The sequence below is a fragment of the Lampetra planeri genome, chromosome 31 (assembly GCF_965212315.1).
Source record: "Lampetra planeri chromosome 31, kcLamPlan1.2.h2, whole genome shotgun sequence".
NCBI classification, from domain to species: domain Eukaryota; kingdom Metazoa; phylum Chordata; class Hyperoartia; order Petromyzontiformes; family Petromyzontidae; genus Lampetra; species Lampetra planeri.
In genome coordinates this window covers 377,869-394,774 of record NC_136137.1, presented here as the reverse complement: position 1 = coordinate 394,774, position 16,906 = coordinate 377,869, and the positions used below count along the sequence as shown (strand labels likewise).

The 16,906-nt window shown below is 42.7% G+C and overlaps 1 protein-coding gene across 9 annotated transcripts in view; it reads right to left on the bottom strand.

The window, feature by feature from the left end:
* LOC144729038 (nck-associated protein 1-like) overlaps positions 1–16,906 on the bottom strand; it is a 31,104-nt gene that overhangs the window by 8,100 nt on the left and 6,098 nt on the right. For 2 of the 9 annotated variants that reach the window (XM_078608870.1, XM_078608872.1), the window contains 20 exons: positions 15,811–15,903; positions 15,362–15,418; positions 15,021–15,163; positions 13,578–13,668; positions 12,301–12,438; positions 12,021–12,069; positions 11,670–11,826; positions 11,417–11,473; positions 11,098–11,194; positions 10,670–10,779; positions 10,114–10,246; positions 9,120–9,201; positions 8,681–8,739; positions 7,511–7,656; positions 6,756–6,888; positions 5,876–5,989; positions 3,508–3,627; positions 2,975–3,114; positions 1,164–1,295; positions 446–664 (listed from right to left, as the gene is read on the bottom strand). In XM_078608870.1, the coding sequence (XP_078464996.1) occupies positions 446–664; positions 1,164–1,295; positions 2,975–3,114; positions 3,508–3,627; positions 5,876–5,989; positions 6,756–6,888; positions 7,511–7,656; positions 8,681–8,739; positions 9,120–9,201; positions 10,114–10,246; positions 10,670–10,779; positions 11,098–11,194; positions 11,417–11,473; positions 11,670–11,826; positions 12,021–12,069; positions 12,301–12,438; positions 13,578–13,668; positions 15,021–15,163; positions 15,362–15,418; positions 15,811–15,903 (2,270 nt within the window). Of the gene's footprint in view, positions 1–445; positions 665–1,163; positions 1,296–2,974; positions 3,115–3,507; positions 3,628–5,875; positions 5,990–6,755; positions 6,889–7,510; positions 7,657–8,680; positions 8,740–9,119; positions 9,202–10,113; positions 10,247–10,669; positions 10,780–11,097; positions 11,195–11,416; positions 11,474–11,669; positions 11,827–12,020; positions 12,070–12,300; positions 12,439–13,577; positions 13,669–15,020; positions 15,164–15,361; positions 15,419–15,810; positions 15,904–16,432; positions 16,451–16,906 lie in introns of those variants that run through there. The other 7 variants (XM_078608871.1, XM_078608873.1, XM_078608874.1 and 4 more) reach the window with 4 other exon arrangements.

The window sequence follows — 16,906 nt, the reverse complement described above, 5'->3', positions numbered from 1 at the left end:
GCCACACAGACGGTGGGGTCAGCGTCGTACCCACACAGATCAACATCCCACGGCCAGCTGCACAGCATGGCACTTTACAAACTGGAAACTAAAATGCTGCCAAAAACCGAAACCAGCCGTATGTTGCAATAGGGTGGAGGGGGAAAAACGTTTGCAGATTAAGTGTACTAACCAAGCAAATGCTGGCCCTAACTCCAGCCCAAATAGACTAGCCAATGGGATACAAGGACTGGCCGACTTTGTGAACCCAAACATTACACCTAAACTCCACCTCCAGTCAGTGTTTCACACCAGAACCAATTTTTTCCATTTGTTCGATTTTCAGTTTTGACGTTCACTCAAGTAGTTCAATGATGAACAACTGATGGCTGAACTTCTCATCACAGACGCTGTGGCCAAACACCAGTGAAACCTCGGTGAGATGTCAGCGAGATGTGGTCCTCACCAGTTGGTGTACAGCGTGGTGATGGTGGTGTCACCGTGGCTGTCCATGTGTTGCGTCTGCTGCAGCAGCACGTTGTTGAACACGCGCGTGATGTCGATTTGAACAAAGTTCTCGATGGACTGCAGCACCGACATGTAGGCCTTGACGCTGGTGAGCAGCTCCGAGGGCTTGGCGATCTCTTGCGTCGCCTGGTTGTACATCGTCATGCCCACGATGGCCCTGCGTGCCGCGACAACAAAACCAGACACTCACCCATCGTGTTTGCAAGCGTGAAAGTGTGATAGCAGTCACAGGTAAACACTGTATCTTGTACTGAAAAACACTAAATTCAGGAATATCTGTTTAGCCAAAAATGGGCCATACCACAAAAAGAGGAACACTACAATGGCCTGACTGAGCGTCGTATCAAAGGGAGCTAACAAATGTATGAATTCATATAAAACTTCTGCTTCCCACAGAGCTATCCAATTTCACATCCCATCTTTAAACACACATTGTGATGTATGTGACAGATCATATTTTAATGTTAAAACTTGTATTGAAGCAGTCTCTTTGCTAAATGAGACGACGTCTTTGGGAGTACTTTACCACCAAACTGCCACGACTAACGCTTGCGCGCGAAACTCAGAATAAAACCCAATCAAGGGGAACACGTCAATCTGTGTGTGTGTGCGTGCGTGTAATCCGTTCGCACATGCATCTGTGCACTTGTGCGTACTTTGTAAAGCGGTACTCCAGGTGCAGGGCGAGATACTCGCGCGGTGTGAAGGTGTGGTCCCACACCACGATGGACGGGGCGTAGTTGATGGCGAAACAGAGCTCCACCAGTGCCGTGTGCAACTTGTCCAGACTTCACACAGCAAGGCAGCCAGACAGAAGCCCGTGCGCGTTGAAACCCACATTAAAAACCTGCCTCCAATATTGGCACTGAATATTGATTTACTTACATTTCCCCCCCCCCAATGTTATCCCGATTGTGCAGTCAGTTTCACATCACATTACAAATAATATATTTGAATTCTTCTCTCAAATGGCAGTGTAACCTTGCATGTTAGGGAAACGAACCACAGAGGTGGACATCATAGAACTACAGGAATACCTCGCACTTTCGTCTGGTAAGGGACCAGCGCACGGACGAATGTCAAAGCAGAGCCTTTATTTAGCCTCGCTCGTTAAGTTTGATTCTGTCAAGCTTTTCTTGCAAATTGAGAACCTTATGAGCTATTTTAGCTTTATCACCACACTTTAGGACCCATTATGAATATATTAAGGCACAAAAAAAAGTATTTTACAGTAATCACAAAAATAAGCACAGTATGAATACTGTACACGTGTTTTATAATCACGAAAATAACTATGAACACTGTAGTATTATACTGTTATCACAAAAAAAACTATTAATTGTTTACAGGATAATAACAGAAAGAAGCACAGTATTAATAATACTCTTATATAAGCGCACAACTTTATCTATCTCTGATGAACGCTGCACTTTCCGTCGTTTTCATGCAGGGGCCGCTGCAAACCTACGCGCCCTCTGCATGAAAGACGGAGGCACAGGGACAGACGTTCGATTACGTTGGAATCGATCTGCAGACGGCGGTCTTCACGCACGGCCAGCAGCTCTAATGTCGCCTTATCTCGATCCCGCAATCCCAAACAGGTGAAAGTCCGCATCGAACCGAACCCCCAGCAAGGCCATCTACTTAACGACGAGAGAAAATTCACGTGAAGTATCCTTTTCAGTGAAGTCTTCCAGATGTAAAATGATATAAGCTTTCAATGAAGAAATACAATTATCGAATTCAAAACATAATACAATTCAAAGATGTTTCATTTTAAAACTTCAAAACGGTACATCGGGTGCTTGCGTAAATGCGTCGTTCGTGCGCAATTTTTTTCGTGACTTTCCTGGCCGAAGGCCGTAAATGGTTATGAGGGGGCGCCTGTGGCGCCCCCGAACAACCTCTAGTTTATGAATAAACACAAATATAAGAGATGCTCACTGAACGACTCCATTCAAAGACTCAACGAAAAAGATGGCACGTGGCGCGAACGCCGTGGAAGGTTTGGGATGAAATCGGAGGAAAGACAAAAGCACGTGGATGAAATTTGAAATGTGGTAATAATTGAAAACGACTGAAAGAGCGAAGTGACGAAAGTCAAGGTACCGCTGTACTCCCGAGATCTCTTTCGTTTGACCTCTGAGCCACATAAAAGAGGCCGCACATTCCCATGTGCCCAGCTACAGTGGTTAATGTTCATCGCATGTCAGCCAAACCGATATTATTACAAGATTATTTTTTTGCAGTCATTGGTGACTGGCCTGGGATAATCAAATAGCAACAAAAGAGGACTTGGTCTTAATCACAGGTGGCTGGGGCTTGATTCAAACCCAGGGTCTAAAAACTACCTCTTAAGTATCAATTATTTATTAAATCGCCGATGAAAGGAAAGAGTGCATTGGTCACATTTAAGAGGGGTTTTTGGCTACTGGATCGACCGCAATGCAGACAACGCAGCGCTCACTTGGTGCTGATAAGACGATCCTTGCGCATGCTCTCCACTCCGGGTTTTTCTTTCTCCGTTTCCCCTTTCTTCTGTGCCTGCTTTTTGGACTTCTTGCTCACCGCCTGGCTGATAGTCTTGGCACAGTGCTTGGGCAGCAGCTGATTATAAGATGCCACCCACACAAAACACAAAAGTGTGCACGCACACACAAAAGGTAAGATAAAGACCAATATCCCTGTGCAGCCTTATTGACTGGTGGGGGCAAGTGCTGTTTGCGAGCAACTATGAAGGCCGGCTTGGCACACAAGAGGGGGAGGTGTGGCCTGGACCGCACCCAGCCGCAGTGCGATAACTACGAGGCTGTTGCACAAACGCGCATACAAACACCAAGAAAATTCTGAACTGCGTACCACAAGTTCCCATTTTATACACTTGACCACACTTCCTGTGAAACTCATGTTCCTAATTAGGATTTGAAAACAAGCAGGAGCATTCTTAGCTCTGCCAGTAAACTTGCCTAGAATGAAAGGCCATTGGTATACAGCACGTACCTGGTCACTGAGGGCACACTGCTCGGAGCAGATATCCGTGATGAGGTTGCGTGCTTGCTTGGCCATCTCATCCAGGAAGAAGTTGCAAAGCGAGAGGCTGCGGTCACCAATGTGATGACGCTGTCAAAGTAAACATCAGCAATTACCAACGCCATACGCAATGCCAGGAAATTTGCATGCGTTTAATCGGTTGTGAATTTTAGCTGACACACTCAAACAGTTACTATCGAGTGGTGGGTATCTCTCGTCATTTACAGATACCACTGTGTCAAATATTCCCCGTGTGATTTTTAAGTGCCCAGTGTGCATGATATTAAATAAATGTATTTGCATTGCTCCCATAAAATGCAGTCAGCATTTCCACTGGAAAAGACTTATTACTTATTAGGGGCCTTTAACCTGATTCTAAATGTATTCATTAATTTACTCCACTACATAGAAGTGATGGCTCAGGTTGTGTCTGTTGTGCAATGCTCAATGAAGCCAATGGGCCTTCCTAATCTGGACAATGCAGACTCCCATCCTATATATCGTTAAGGATTTTACAACCACTCTCCCCATTACACCTGCATTGCAGCAGACGCAATCAGTCGCAATGTATTACACGAGTGGCCAGCAAAGTGTTCAGGGAGTTCTCAAAATAATCTAAACATAAGCCAATAAATGATGATCATGGCCAAGAGCGTCCCACATTAAGGATGGCAAGACTTAACCTTTGCACAGCTAGTCCCGTCTATTTTTGTGAGCTAGCAATTCCCTCCACTGTGGCCGCTCCCGATATTTCTCATGACTGAATGTCAGGTTTGTTTGTGGGCTACACACATGCGTTTGCTGCTGCCATTTCGTGGTTCTTTCGGTCAAGTCACATAGACATAAAAAAAAAATTAAGTGAATACAAAAAAAACACAAATGTAGACTGTATCCTGGTTTCTAACCTCGGTGAGCGTACTGGCAGTCTATAATGTAGACTTATTATTGGTTCTTTCGGTATTAAAATTATAAAAATACGTAAAATTTGTGATCTGATCCTATCTGTGAAGGACAAGATTCCTGACATGCAATATCCCGGCGTCTACAAACTAAGCTGTATCTGCGGCAGCAGCCACATTGGGGAAACTAAGCGACATGTCTCGGACCGTGTTCGTGAGCATAAGGCAGATTTGAAACACGGTAGGACCAATACTTCTGCCGTGGCTGATCATTATTTAATACGGCTGGCTCACACGAAATTGATTTCTCTAAAACGATGGGACTTTGCCAGCCCACTGGCTATCAACAAAGATTAGTTCATGAAGCCATCTATATATACAGACACAGACACAATTTCAACTGAGAGGATGGTTATAAACTCAGCAATCATTGGAAAGATGTCATCAACCACTTTGGGTCATGACTTGATTTGTGTTTTCTTGTCAACCTCCACCGTCAGCAGTGTGGGTGTGTGGAGCGAGGTGCAATGATTGCCTGGCGGCCTTTTGATTGGTGTAGTTACTTTTCTTCTCCTACATTAACATTAGCTGCCCTGCCCATGCTGCTGACACACTTGGGCTACGCCCATCTCTAAACCTTTCACAGTTTGCCTTTAGAGGCGAACCCCCCTTTTCCTGATGACGACCGCTTGTGTTGCGATCGAAACATCATGATTTTTGTTTTGATTTTATTTCAATTACTGAAAGAACCAATAATAAGTCTACATTATAGACTGCCAGTACACTCACCGAGGTTAAGAACCAGGCTACAGTCTACATTATACACTACCAGTACACTCACCAAACTTAATAACCAGGCTAGAGTCTACATTAGTATTTTTTATTATTATTTACTTTATTTATTATTATAATTTTTTTATCTACGCGACTTTACCGAAAGAACCAAATAATATGATTTCCTGCAGTCACAAAAGTTTTAAGTCAAATTGAAAGATATTGCACAAGGAAGAAAGGGCATGCTCTATTCATTCTGAAAATATTTCCAAAAGCAATTAATTAAACAAGTGGCTGGCTGCAGGGTGACATACAGTTTAAAAAAAAAGCAAGGCTGTGAAAAGGTTAACAGTCTTGATACTCAGTGAGACTTCACATGTATAAAAGTGTAAAAATAATAACAATGCCACTGTAGGTGACCACACGAGAGGGGGGGCCTGTGGGCTAGATGCGTAGGGCTGGGCACTCATGGTCAGGATAGCACCCAGCAGGGAAGCGTAGCCATAAGCGTTATTCTCCCCACCATTTATCCCGAGACACCCACAAGGAAGGGTGCCCCGGTCGAATAGGTGGGGGGACATCGCTGACAATAGCCCCTCAGAACTCTATAAAAACTTTATCATGGATGGCAGGGTGGTGGCGCAGTGGTATCACTTGTGCCTCACAGCAAGAAGGGCCTGGGTTGGATTCCTGACTCGGGCGCCTTTCTGTGTGGGTTTTTTTTGTTCTCCCCCTGTTCTGCATGGGTATCCTCCGGGTTCTCCGGATTCCTCCCATAGCTAAAAAAAAGAAAAAAAACAATATAATTGGTATTGGCCAAACATCCCAAAGCTGATGAATTACCTGCAAATTACTCAATTGGATTACACAGCAGCAACATTACCCCCTACTGCAAAAATCTGGCAGGACCCTCCCGAGTATTGAGACTCGGTGAGGCCTCCCGATTTAAGTGATAGGTTAAGCAATACTCGAGTCTGTGCTCTCCCATTGCCTGGGTGAAAAGTCGGAATGTCTTTGCCAAAACCTGGTGAGATTGCACAACACTCAATAACTGAATACATTAGATGTATTGGCGAAATTTTAATAAGCTGTTACTTTTAAAGCTTTTGCCAACAATATTATGATTTGCAATCGATTGCTGGATCAGATCACGCAAGTAAAATGAGGGTGTACAACACACATTGGAATTTTACTCGCGCATTCCGACCCAGAATTATTAAGCGCTGTGTGATAAAATATTTTTCAATGGCAATGACGGGTAAACTTGTTTGAAAAGAATGTACAATTTGTTTCCGGAATGACTACCTGTGGGGTTGATTACTGTTAAGTCAGAAAGGTTACAGAATTTGACCATGACCACACATATATGCTAAGACAGCCACTGTCTACAAAGTTAGTGCAGCTTGTTTGAATAAGCTAACACATAGCACACATTCATAGCAACGCTATGAGGACCACCACACAGAGAAACATCCCTACATCCCATGGCGTGTATGCGTGGTCCATCCGTGCGTGCGAGTGGACATATGCGTTCGCGTTTCCAACCTCCTCGGGGCAAAGCTCATGGGTGCAGCTCATGAAGTGTGAGCAGATGAGTGGAAAGGCGACGGAGTGCCTCGACTGGGAGGGCAGCTCCAGGCACTGCTGAAACATCTTCTCAAACGGGCGGCTGTGGAAACTGCAAAGAGAACATTCACGACAAGATTAAAACTGGTGTACGCTCGTTGCCTTTTTTCAAATACCACACATAAAAAATCCAAGCAGGCATTCACCATACCTCTACAACCACCGTGTTATATTAATCTTGTGTATCAATAAACATGACTGAACCACGAGAGGAAAGCATTTCCATTCATTCTCAACATTTGGTTAACTCGTGACGATGCCTGCAGTAGCGAATGTTGCATCTTTGAGGGAAGAAATGCACAAGACGTGGCCTAACCAGGAAGGACCGCTTTGGGATTGCAAGTCTCCCTTTGCTGCACATTTTGCCTGACCGGTGGTGCGCGACACTTATTTGTGAATAGGATTGCAGTGAAATGTTCATGCACGCTTCCTGGGCTGTCTTGTTCCTGTTCTTGACTTGCTATAAATGTACTTGATACCGTACATGTTTAAGATTTTGAAATGTTTCTATGCGTGTCATTACGTTTGCTATTTATGTGTCACTTGACACCCTCGGCACCCTTGCATTTGAGATGATCCAACTCACGGGATTATTCAAAGTAAAACATGTCGTTAAATAATTGAAAAACACAGAGTAACCAGTGTCAACGCTGTGTGCAATGGCAGGCTCAGACCAGAAGGTGGAGAGGTCGGAGGTCTCCACCATCATCTCGTCGAGCGAGTCCACCATCCGCGTGTGGAACACGATGGTGTTCATCATGCGGCCCAGGTCACAGTGGTCCTTGAGGTGCAGGGAGGCGCGCGACACGCTCGTGTATGCCTGCAGCGAAAGCAACGCACCCAGCTAATTAATGTTTCGCCAGATTAAATACGACGGTGTATAGCTTGCAGTGATAAACCCAAACGCCTTTGCAACCGGGGTTGCCTTGTTCAAAATGCAGCTTTTTATACCACACACATCAGTGATGCAACATTTCACAAATCGAGGGTATGTTGCGATTACTGCCATTAGACAAGACTAGCTTTACATTTCCACATAGCTCTGAAAAGACAGAATAATACCGAGTTGTTAACGGTCTAAGCAGTAAGTTTAATGCTGTGAAAATACCACTGTTTTGACACATTTCAGCATTTAACATGCATACTTTAAGAGCAAGCTGCTCAAATTAAATTTCATATTATTGAAGAGGTATTGTTTTGAAAGGTCAGCCATTGAGGAATCTGCCAGGGTAGGAACGAGGCAGGTTTCAGGCTGTAGATGATGTCACTTGATTGCAATCACACGGAAAATCAGTCATCCTGTACGAGGCATCTGTGTGAGAGTATTAAGAGTGTTGCCATTAGTAATGGCTGTGCTGTACCTCTAAAGAATACATTGTGCAACAGCATTGCCATTTTATAAGAAATTGTGGCCAAAATGCACATGTACACCTCTTCTGTCAATTCACTTCTGGATGAGGGACTCCATGTCGTGTGGGTTGCGGAGGTTAAATGAAGGCAATTCACCGTGCTGGTCAGTGCAGGTTGGTGAAGGCAGAGCAGGTACATAAGAGCATAGGGCATTACAATTATATATGTTTGCACTGCGCTGTGCTACCCACCACGTAGCTCCGCAGCAAATAACAACCTGCTGTGGTGCTGTGCATGGTGGTCACCCACCCAAGCATTATCCAGGCTCAACCAAGCCGAGCTTCAGAGAACAGAAGAGATTGGGTACTTTCTGGTCAAATGTGGATAAATATTAGGGAACACAATCTTGAGAGTATGATCAACTAAGCTGGAAGTAGAGAAATGCATTCAGGGACTTCTCCGGTGATTGTGGGGGACTCAAGGTGCGTCTTTACCTGTAGCCGGAACCAGTCGAGTCTCATGCCTCGGAAGTCAAACATCTCACCTTCCTCAACTGCAACCAACAACAAATACTTGCCATCACTTTCTCCATTAACAAACATATGATTGATGTTGGTCAGGCCTTAAAAAAATTGCACTAAAGTACATAGACATGGTCTATTTTAAAAAGGAATTTACACCTGTTATTGTAGACTGTTGCTGGTTAGCTAGGCTGAATTATAGGTCAAGAGACTGTTGAAACAACAAACTGATGCTATTTTTAAAGGCGCTGGAGTTTTGTCTAAATTTAATTGACTGATCGTGTTACATTTTCCATCCGTGGGAAGTGCCCTCTCCACCACTCAGAAAACAGCCACGGCATAAACTCCGGTGAGCCAAACAGGTGAATCGCGAGAGTAAATCGGTGGCGCGGTGCATGAGCAAACAACCCACCCTGCTTGACGCTCAGAGAGGTCATGGTGTTGACGAAAGAGGACATGATGATGGACTCGTCCTCTGGGCACACAGACAGATTCTGGAAAGGGCACAGGCCACGAAGCAGCAGCAGTGTGAGGGTAACACAGGCTCTGTACACACACAAATTCTGCCAACTTATTTTCCTCACCGACTGGAATGGAAATACTTTATCACTAACATCATTAATAAACACTGGCTTGTGTTTACACACTGGTTAAAATTGAAATGGTTTATCACCAACATCATTAATAAACATTGGTTTGTATTGAAAAATAAAAGCTAATATTTTTGATCAATGGCTGTGTGGAATAATGCGAGAGAAAAACTTTGGGCTTGCATTGGTTGTAGTGAGAAAGCAAAGGCTACTTTACTGAAATAATTATCACGATCATCTTCTACCTTTGCTAATCATTACTTTGTTTGGACTATAGATGTTTTGTTGTGTTAAAGTGTGATAATTATTGATTCTCATGAACTGCTAAAGCAGCCCCTAGAATCTCACATGCCGAGTACCATTTCAGCATATTTATTTTTATTTCATAGTGCATCGCTCATCTTTTACAACAACATATAGAGCTCGTTTGGTCAACCTATTGGATGAGGACTTCCTTATTCCCTTGCGGGCCGTCACGGCTATTTGACTATACTTCACCACAATGGTCCGTGCGGGTTGGTTAAAGTCGTAGGGTGTGGGTGATATTTCTGCTCCCCCTCTACAACCCACGACGCCTATTATGTATCTAATATGCGCACGGTCGCCATCCATTCAAACACTATCCAGGCTCTGCTCAATGTCCGAAGTCAGGTGCATTCCAGGTGATTTGGTCAAAGGCATTGCTCATCTCAAGTCGACTAAACCCTGTATGTGGTGTGAAAAATCGTGACCGTTCGAAAGGAGTTAGAGCGGATACCGATTTAGTCCAGGGTCGATGCGAAATAAACTCGGGATTGTGAGGGCGCAAGCGGGCACCTGCACGAGCTCGTTGAGCGCAACGGCGTCAAAGCTGAAGAGGTACTGCACGTAGTAGCGCTGCATGACAGGCCCGTACTTGCGCACGAGCGCCCGCAGCTCCTCCATGTAGAACATCAGCTCAGCCAGGTGCCTGTGGAGCGCGCCAGTCACGTTACTACACCGTGAACTCGCACCCCCACGTGCCAACGTCAAAGAGCAAAACGGCGACTCACGAGCAACTCAGCCAGCACCCACACTTGCGATGCCCCACAACCCAAACATCAGTTGCGTAGACGTGATGTACCTTGGTTGCTCAAGACATCTCATAATCGCAGGCCAGCCACTCAAATTAATAAACTTACATCAAATGCTTTCTAAAACATTAGAAGCTGAATTTAGGCACATGTTATGGAAGCACAGTTGTGATATAAGCAACACATGCTGACAATTCACTGGTGGGGGGAGGAAACAGGCAACTTCTCATGAAAGAACACCCGATCTTGCTTCCAAGAGGTTTGCATATATGCAGCTTCTACTGTATTAACCTCATAACTGTGCAATCAAGAGTCCTCACTTGTCCACGTAGTCATCATAGTTCTTGGCCTTTGGAATGTTCTCGGCGTGGCGCAGCAGCCAGAAGATTTCGTCCCTCGCAAATGACAAAGACATGAAGACGAACAAAGCCTGGGGGAAAAGGAAACATTTTCACGACTTTGTGATTAAAAATGGCATACTAAGGTCCAAGCTTTTTACAATGTCTCCATGGTCGTGCAAATGCATACCTCATATACAATTATGCATTTATTAATGACGGAGGACAACTTTGGGTTTGAAAGTATTATAACTGAAAGCGATCAACTGGATCCAGCTAAAGGGTCAATAATATTTACATTAGAAAGCATCTCTCGGACTTGAGACTTCCTTTCGCAAGAACATCCTGCGTGGGAAACCAGGCCATCGCCTGCTCAAAGTCTAATGTAACGGAATGGACGATCTTGATACCTTGGGGCCAAGCAGGCCGGGTTGGTCGGTGAGAACCATGACAAGTTCTCGCAGTGCAGCCCTTAGGAATTTCCTCCTCTCGCGGTGCATGGGCCCCCTGCCAACATGACAACACGCCGTCAACACGCCGTCAAGACGCCGTCCACACCATGTCTAATGTAGGAAAACTTAGTATGTCAATGCATCTCCGCACACCGTACGACCATTCAAAGAACGTTATCTCACACATGTGTAGTAGTACCGAATTAGGTGCACACACACCGACACAGTAGTGACCTTTCTCTGTCACTACACATGCATGTGTGAATGCAGCACTTACGCGTGTGTCAGAGCGTGGTCCTTCAGTTCCCGAATCTCCGTGGCACGTTTATTGTACCTATTCCAGGGGCAAAAAACAATAGAAAATAGGTTCTGGTATTTGTACAACTTTGTATTCTATGCAACAATATTCAATATCAAATATGTAAGATACAATATCATAAAGTATAGTTAGCAAGTCATGGAAGAACATTGCTCAGCTCAGAACAAGGAATGGAAGGACGCGATGCATGGACCAAGCTACGGCAGCCCACCCCTTGATGTTGAGGAAGAGCTCCTCAATGGTCTTGTGGAAGTGGAACACCTCGTCACGGAAAAGTGTGAGGCAGAAGCCACTATTCAGCGCCAAACGCCAGAGTGTAACCGCCATCTGCTCTGTGTTGAGGTTGGCATGACACAGCAAGAAGCCGACTGGAAAGACCAATGCACGCACACACACACACACGAATAAGATGCGTATAGCCCAACAATTTCTGTTAAAATCATTCCATTGCAATCAGAGCCAGTTTTAAAGCACCAACGTTTTTAAGTCAAGTTTAATGAAGGGCAATGGAACACACCAAGTCCACAACGCTGATGTACTGAGAATAAGAATGTGTACGTACAGATAATCCACTTCTCCATGACATCCAGGGAGAGGTACTCGCATGGCATCTGCAAGTACAATTTAAGTCAATGTCTTGGAATCTCACGCAAAATACGAGGCAATAAAAATACAGTTTACTATTGTGTTAATGGTTGCATATACTACATACTGATATCATAAGACGTGCATTCTGCATATTTATAAAAACACTATTTCCATTAAATTTCCCAAGGGCCTCCCACCTCACGTTGTAGGTCACGAGGAGTAGCAAGGCGCGAGTGACGAGCTCGGCGGCGTACCGTTTCGGACTGTGCGGGGTTGAGCATGGCGGACGGGGCGCTGATGAGGCTGAGCATCTGTGCCGCGCGCCACTGCTCGGCCGACAGGTTTCGCCGCGGGTACACCGTTTGCAGCGAGAAGAGCGCCTCTGTCACCGACTAACAGGGCCACAAATGTCAGTGGATCGTCCCATCAGCATTATTACATGTGCATTGTAATAAATGTAAAAATAAATCTCATTTATGAAACATTGAACGTAAAATGAAGTGGACTATAGAGATGTTATGAGCACGTTATGGGTATTCGATATTTCTCAATCAATTAGTGAACTATCAATGTGATGGCACAGTTGTTAGTATGGATATAACGCTTTACTCCGTAGACAAAATTAGTGACAATTCAGGATCACAATTCCATTTATTAACTAATTTTATGTCAATTTAACACGTAGGCTTTCGCAACTAATATTATTCATAATATAGGTTTTTGGGTGAGATTGTGTTATTTATAAATGTGTCAGAACCCTCCACCACCCGACACGGCCAAGCAGTAAAAAATGTGTCACGTTTTTCAAAGGACAAAATAATTCACTTCTTTAGCCCACCGGTGTGTTGAAGAGCGAAACGTTGTACTACTCAAATTTTAAAATGCTGTTGATTCTCTCTTCAACACACCGGTGGGCTAAAGTGAATTATTTTGCCCTTTAAAAAACGTGACACATTTTTTACTGTTTGGCCGTGTCGGGTGGTGGAGGGCTACGACACATTTATAAATAACGCGATCTGACCCAAAAACCTATATTATGAATAATTTGATGTCATTGCTGTGTATGTGGATTCTACAGCGACATACAAAGTGAAAGTAATCGATTATATACACAATGCAAACATTGTCAGAAAATATTATTATTGCCAAAATATTGTTACATCCCTAATTTTCAGAAATCGGTAATATAAAGACAGCAATTATTTAATTTTGTCAAGTACAATTAATGCACACAGATCATGACTGTGGCTGTTTGGATAGTTGAAATGTTATTCTGTGAGTGCACTGGACTACGGATGTGGTGACCAACGCTTGATTCCGGGCTACAGCCAGTACCAGCGGTGCGACATCTTAACTGGTCTTCAAGCCCCCCCCCCTCCCTCTCCCAACCTTCATCAATCCGTACTGACTAGCAGAGTGAGATATGGTCAAACAAACCCCATGATCGACATAATATGGGAGGCTTTATATCAGTTGCCAGAAATATGTAAATGTATTAGTAAATGGGAAGAAAGGCAAAATGTGGCCTGACCTTGCTGTGTGGTCCAAACTCCTCCATCATCTTCTTCATGGGGTTCTCGTAGTCCAGAATCAACTGACCCAACCGTGGGAAGTCTTTGTCACTGTAAACATTGCAAACGGAAACAACTTATCATCCCTTAAGTCCAACAAAAACCACTAATCTACTTCACAATACCCATAATAATAGAACTAATGGATGCATTTTTTTTGCTTCTCAATATGGTAATGTTTACTAGATGTGTTGCAAACAAATTCATTAAAATGAAGAAAACCGGAAAATGTGACTGTGGCATGCACTCATTCAGCACACATCAATTAATACAATGCATTACCGAAGTCACAGATAATGGCACAGAAAAGAGATTACAAGGACCAACACACCTTTACAATTGAAACACATAAAATTATTAATGTGACTTGTAAAATACTAAACAGTGTAGAATATAATGGTGTACAATACTTTAAAAGTGCTGTACGTACAGACCACACCCTGCTGTTGGGATTAAATCAAGACGGACCCAAATGTTATGAAAAGAAAATGTCCCACAAACTCTTTTGGCCGAAAGACCTAAACATTTTTAAATGTCATTTCTGGAAATGAAACAAACTGATGACTTTTTATTATTATTTAATTGTCTGTAAATATCCCAAATGCATAAATGGAATTGTATATACTCGATAATATATACTTCGACATAGTCACTGCAATGCAGATATTCAATGAGGCACCAGCCAAATATTTACATTGCAAGACTCGACTGAAAAAGTTGTGAGATTATTCTTTGGTAAAGAATAATTTTTGAATTTCGATTTAAAGCTTTCGTGACAGCAGGGATTCATATTCTTGGTTCTTACGATAAAGTCACGTAGAAGGGAAATAATAAAATTACAAAAATAACACAATTAAATTCTCACAACGTTTCGATTGCAACACAAGCAATCATCATCAGGTTTTCACACCTGGTTTTCACACCTGATGATTGCTTGTGTTGCAATCTAAACGTCGTGATAATTTAACTGTTTTATTTTTATAATTTTATTATTTCCCTTCTATGTGACTTTACCAAAAGAACCAATAATAATAATTGTTGAATTTACTTATCTGGGAAAAGTTTGTTGAATTTTTACTTAAGGTCCCACTTTGAAATTTGTAGGTCAGTTCGTTTCAACAAGTGTTTTGCATGTGGCAGGAAACCAGAATACTGGGAGAAAAATACAATTAATTAATGGGACAGCAATTAAACGACAACACAGATAAGTTCACGAACCAACTCGCTGCATTGTCACCTTTCCTGGCGAGGTTGAGAATTTTCGAAATCTACGCTAGCCACCGACCCTTACTGCAAAGGCACTTGACTTTGGGTGTGCACCACCGCACATATGTCTGTTATTTAACCTCTGGCAGTACGCGGTCAAAAAGTGTGGTTGGGGTGGAACGGTCCCGCACTGATACCTGGAGCCGTTGGTCATCTCGTGCGCGTAGTTGTACAGTCCAATGATGGCCTTGCGCTCCTCAATGCGCGACAGCATGAGCATGATGGTCGCGTACATCACCATCAGGTCCAGATAGCTCTTGGTGATGTCAAAATTCACCGTCTGCAGGCAGCAAGCAGGCAGCAAGACAGAATCAGAATCTTTATTTCTCCTGGAGAAATTCGACAGTATATGTTGAAATGCTCTAAACACTTTCATTTTACTTTTATTTATTCCACCGGTTGTTATATGGCTATGAAATCAGATTGCATTTTTGCGTAAGGTAGAATACATAAGTAATTGTAAAGGTTTACCACTTACAATGTCAAAGTAGATCTGACAAGCATCTATGGTGTTCAGCAGCTCCGTCACATGGTCCTGAAGGGTGAGAATGTGATCTTGTTATTCTTAACCCCGACATACACAATCGCTGCAGCAAGTTCAGCTATCCTAATTTCTGGCACATTTGGGAGCAGAGGCCCGGTTTAATCTTAAACAATAAGACCTATTAGTAGTTTCATGTTGTCCATTCAAAAATTCACAAGCGAAACTTTTACAGGAAAATTAGACACAAACCTGTAAATCAGGATGCGTAAAACAATTTTTAAATATTAATACAAATAACACATGTTCCACAGAAGTAGAAAAGTGCAATTCAGTGGAAACATTTCACCTTGGACAATGTAAGGGCTAGTAATTCCCAGGTCAAACAATGTAAGGTATTAAACTAGTGGAAGGTGCACAAAGGTGTAACAATAAATGAAACAGACCTTGAAATCCATGATATCAACAAATGTACAGTAATAGAGACTCAGGTTCTTCATAATGTCGGCCTTCTGAGTGTTGAGATGGGTAAGCTGTTGCTGTGTTGAACAAGGACAACGGGGCAGTAAATTACGACATGCAATGTGTGCAATGAACATTTTCGCCTTCTAAAAATGCAACCTATTTAGTATGCAGTCGCTATTCACAGATTTTGTTTTTCTCCTGATGGTGAGAAAACAAATTAAAGTAAAATAATGAAAAAAATATCAAATAATCCAAGTTATTTGGTATCAGATTAATGTTGAAAGCAAATGGAACAGCGCAGTCTGGAACACTGCCAGTTTCAGATTTAATCGGTTAGCACAACAAACCAAGAGCCACTGAAAGCACTTATTTTTATACATAATTAAATATGCTGAAAATATTAATTTGCATTATAGCCCGAGAAGTTCAGCTGGAAAGACAAACAATGGTATGTTGTTAGGATCAGTGCAAATTTATATTATGCAGGCGTGTGCAATTACAGATGCAGAAGCCACACAGCGGACAATGAGGTGCTGTTATCATGTTTCCTTATAAACACGTGTTAAGAAGCACCAAAGCACACCAAACACACATTGCACTTACCATAAATCATATCCAATAATTGAATGATGTTGCCATGCAAGATAAAATTTTGGAAAACAAAGTAATTGATGATAATAAGCAAAGGAAAAACAACATACAAAGTTTGATGACTAGCAGAAGAATGGAAAAAAACAGAGCAGCAGACTACAACCACAGTTTCAAAAACCCTTAAATCAAATATTGCCCAAAGTGATTCGTAGAATGTTAACCAAAGTACAAGAAACTAAATATTACATAATACTAGCTAGGACAACGCAAATATGACGTGTTATTGGCCTCGAAACACTGAAAATGTGTCCTCCCATCTCCTTTTTGAAAATCAAATCATGTACTATAATACAAAATTCCTGTATCAAAATATAATAAATAATCAGTGGAGGCAGATTGATTAATTCCTCCAGAAAGTTCATAAGCTGCCATGATCAAGGGTTGTGATTCAATCCGATTAGAGAATCCATTTATATAACAACATTG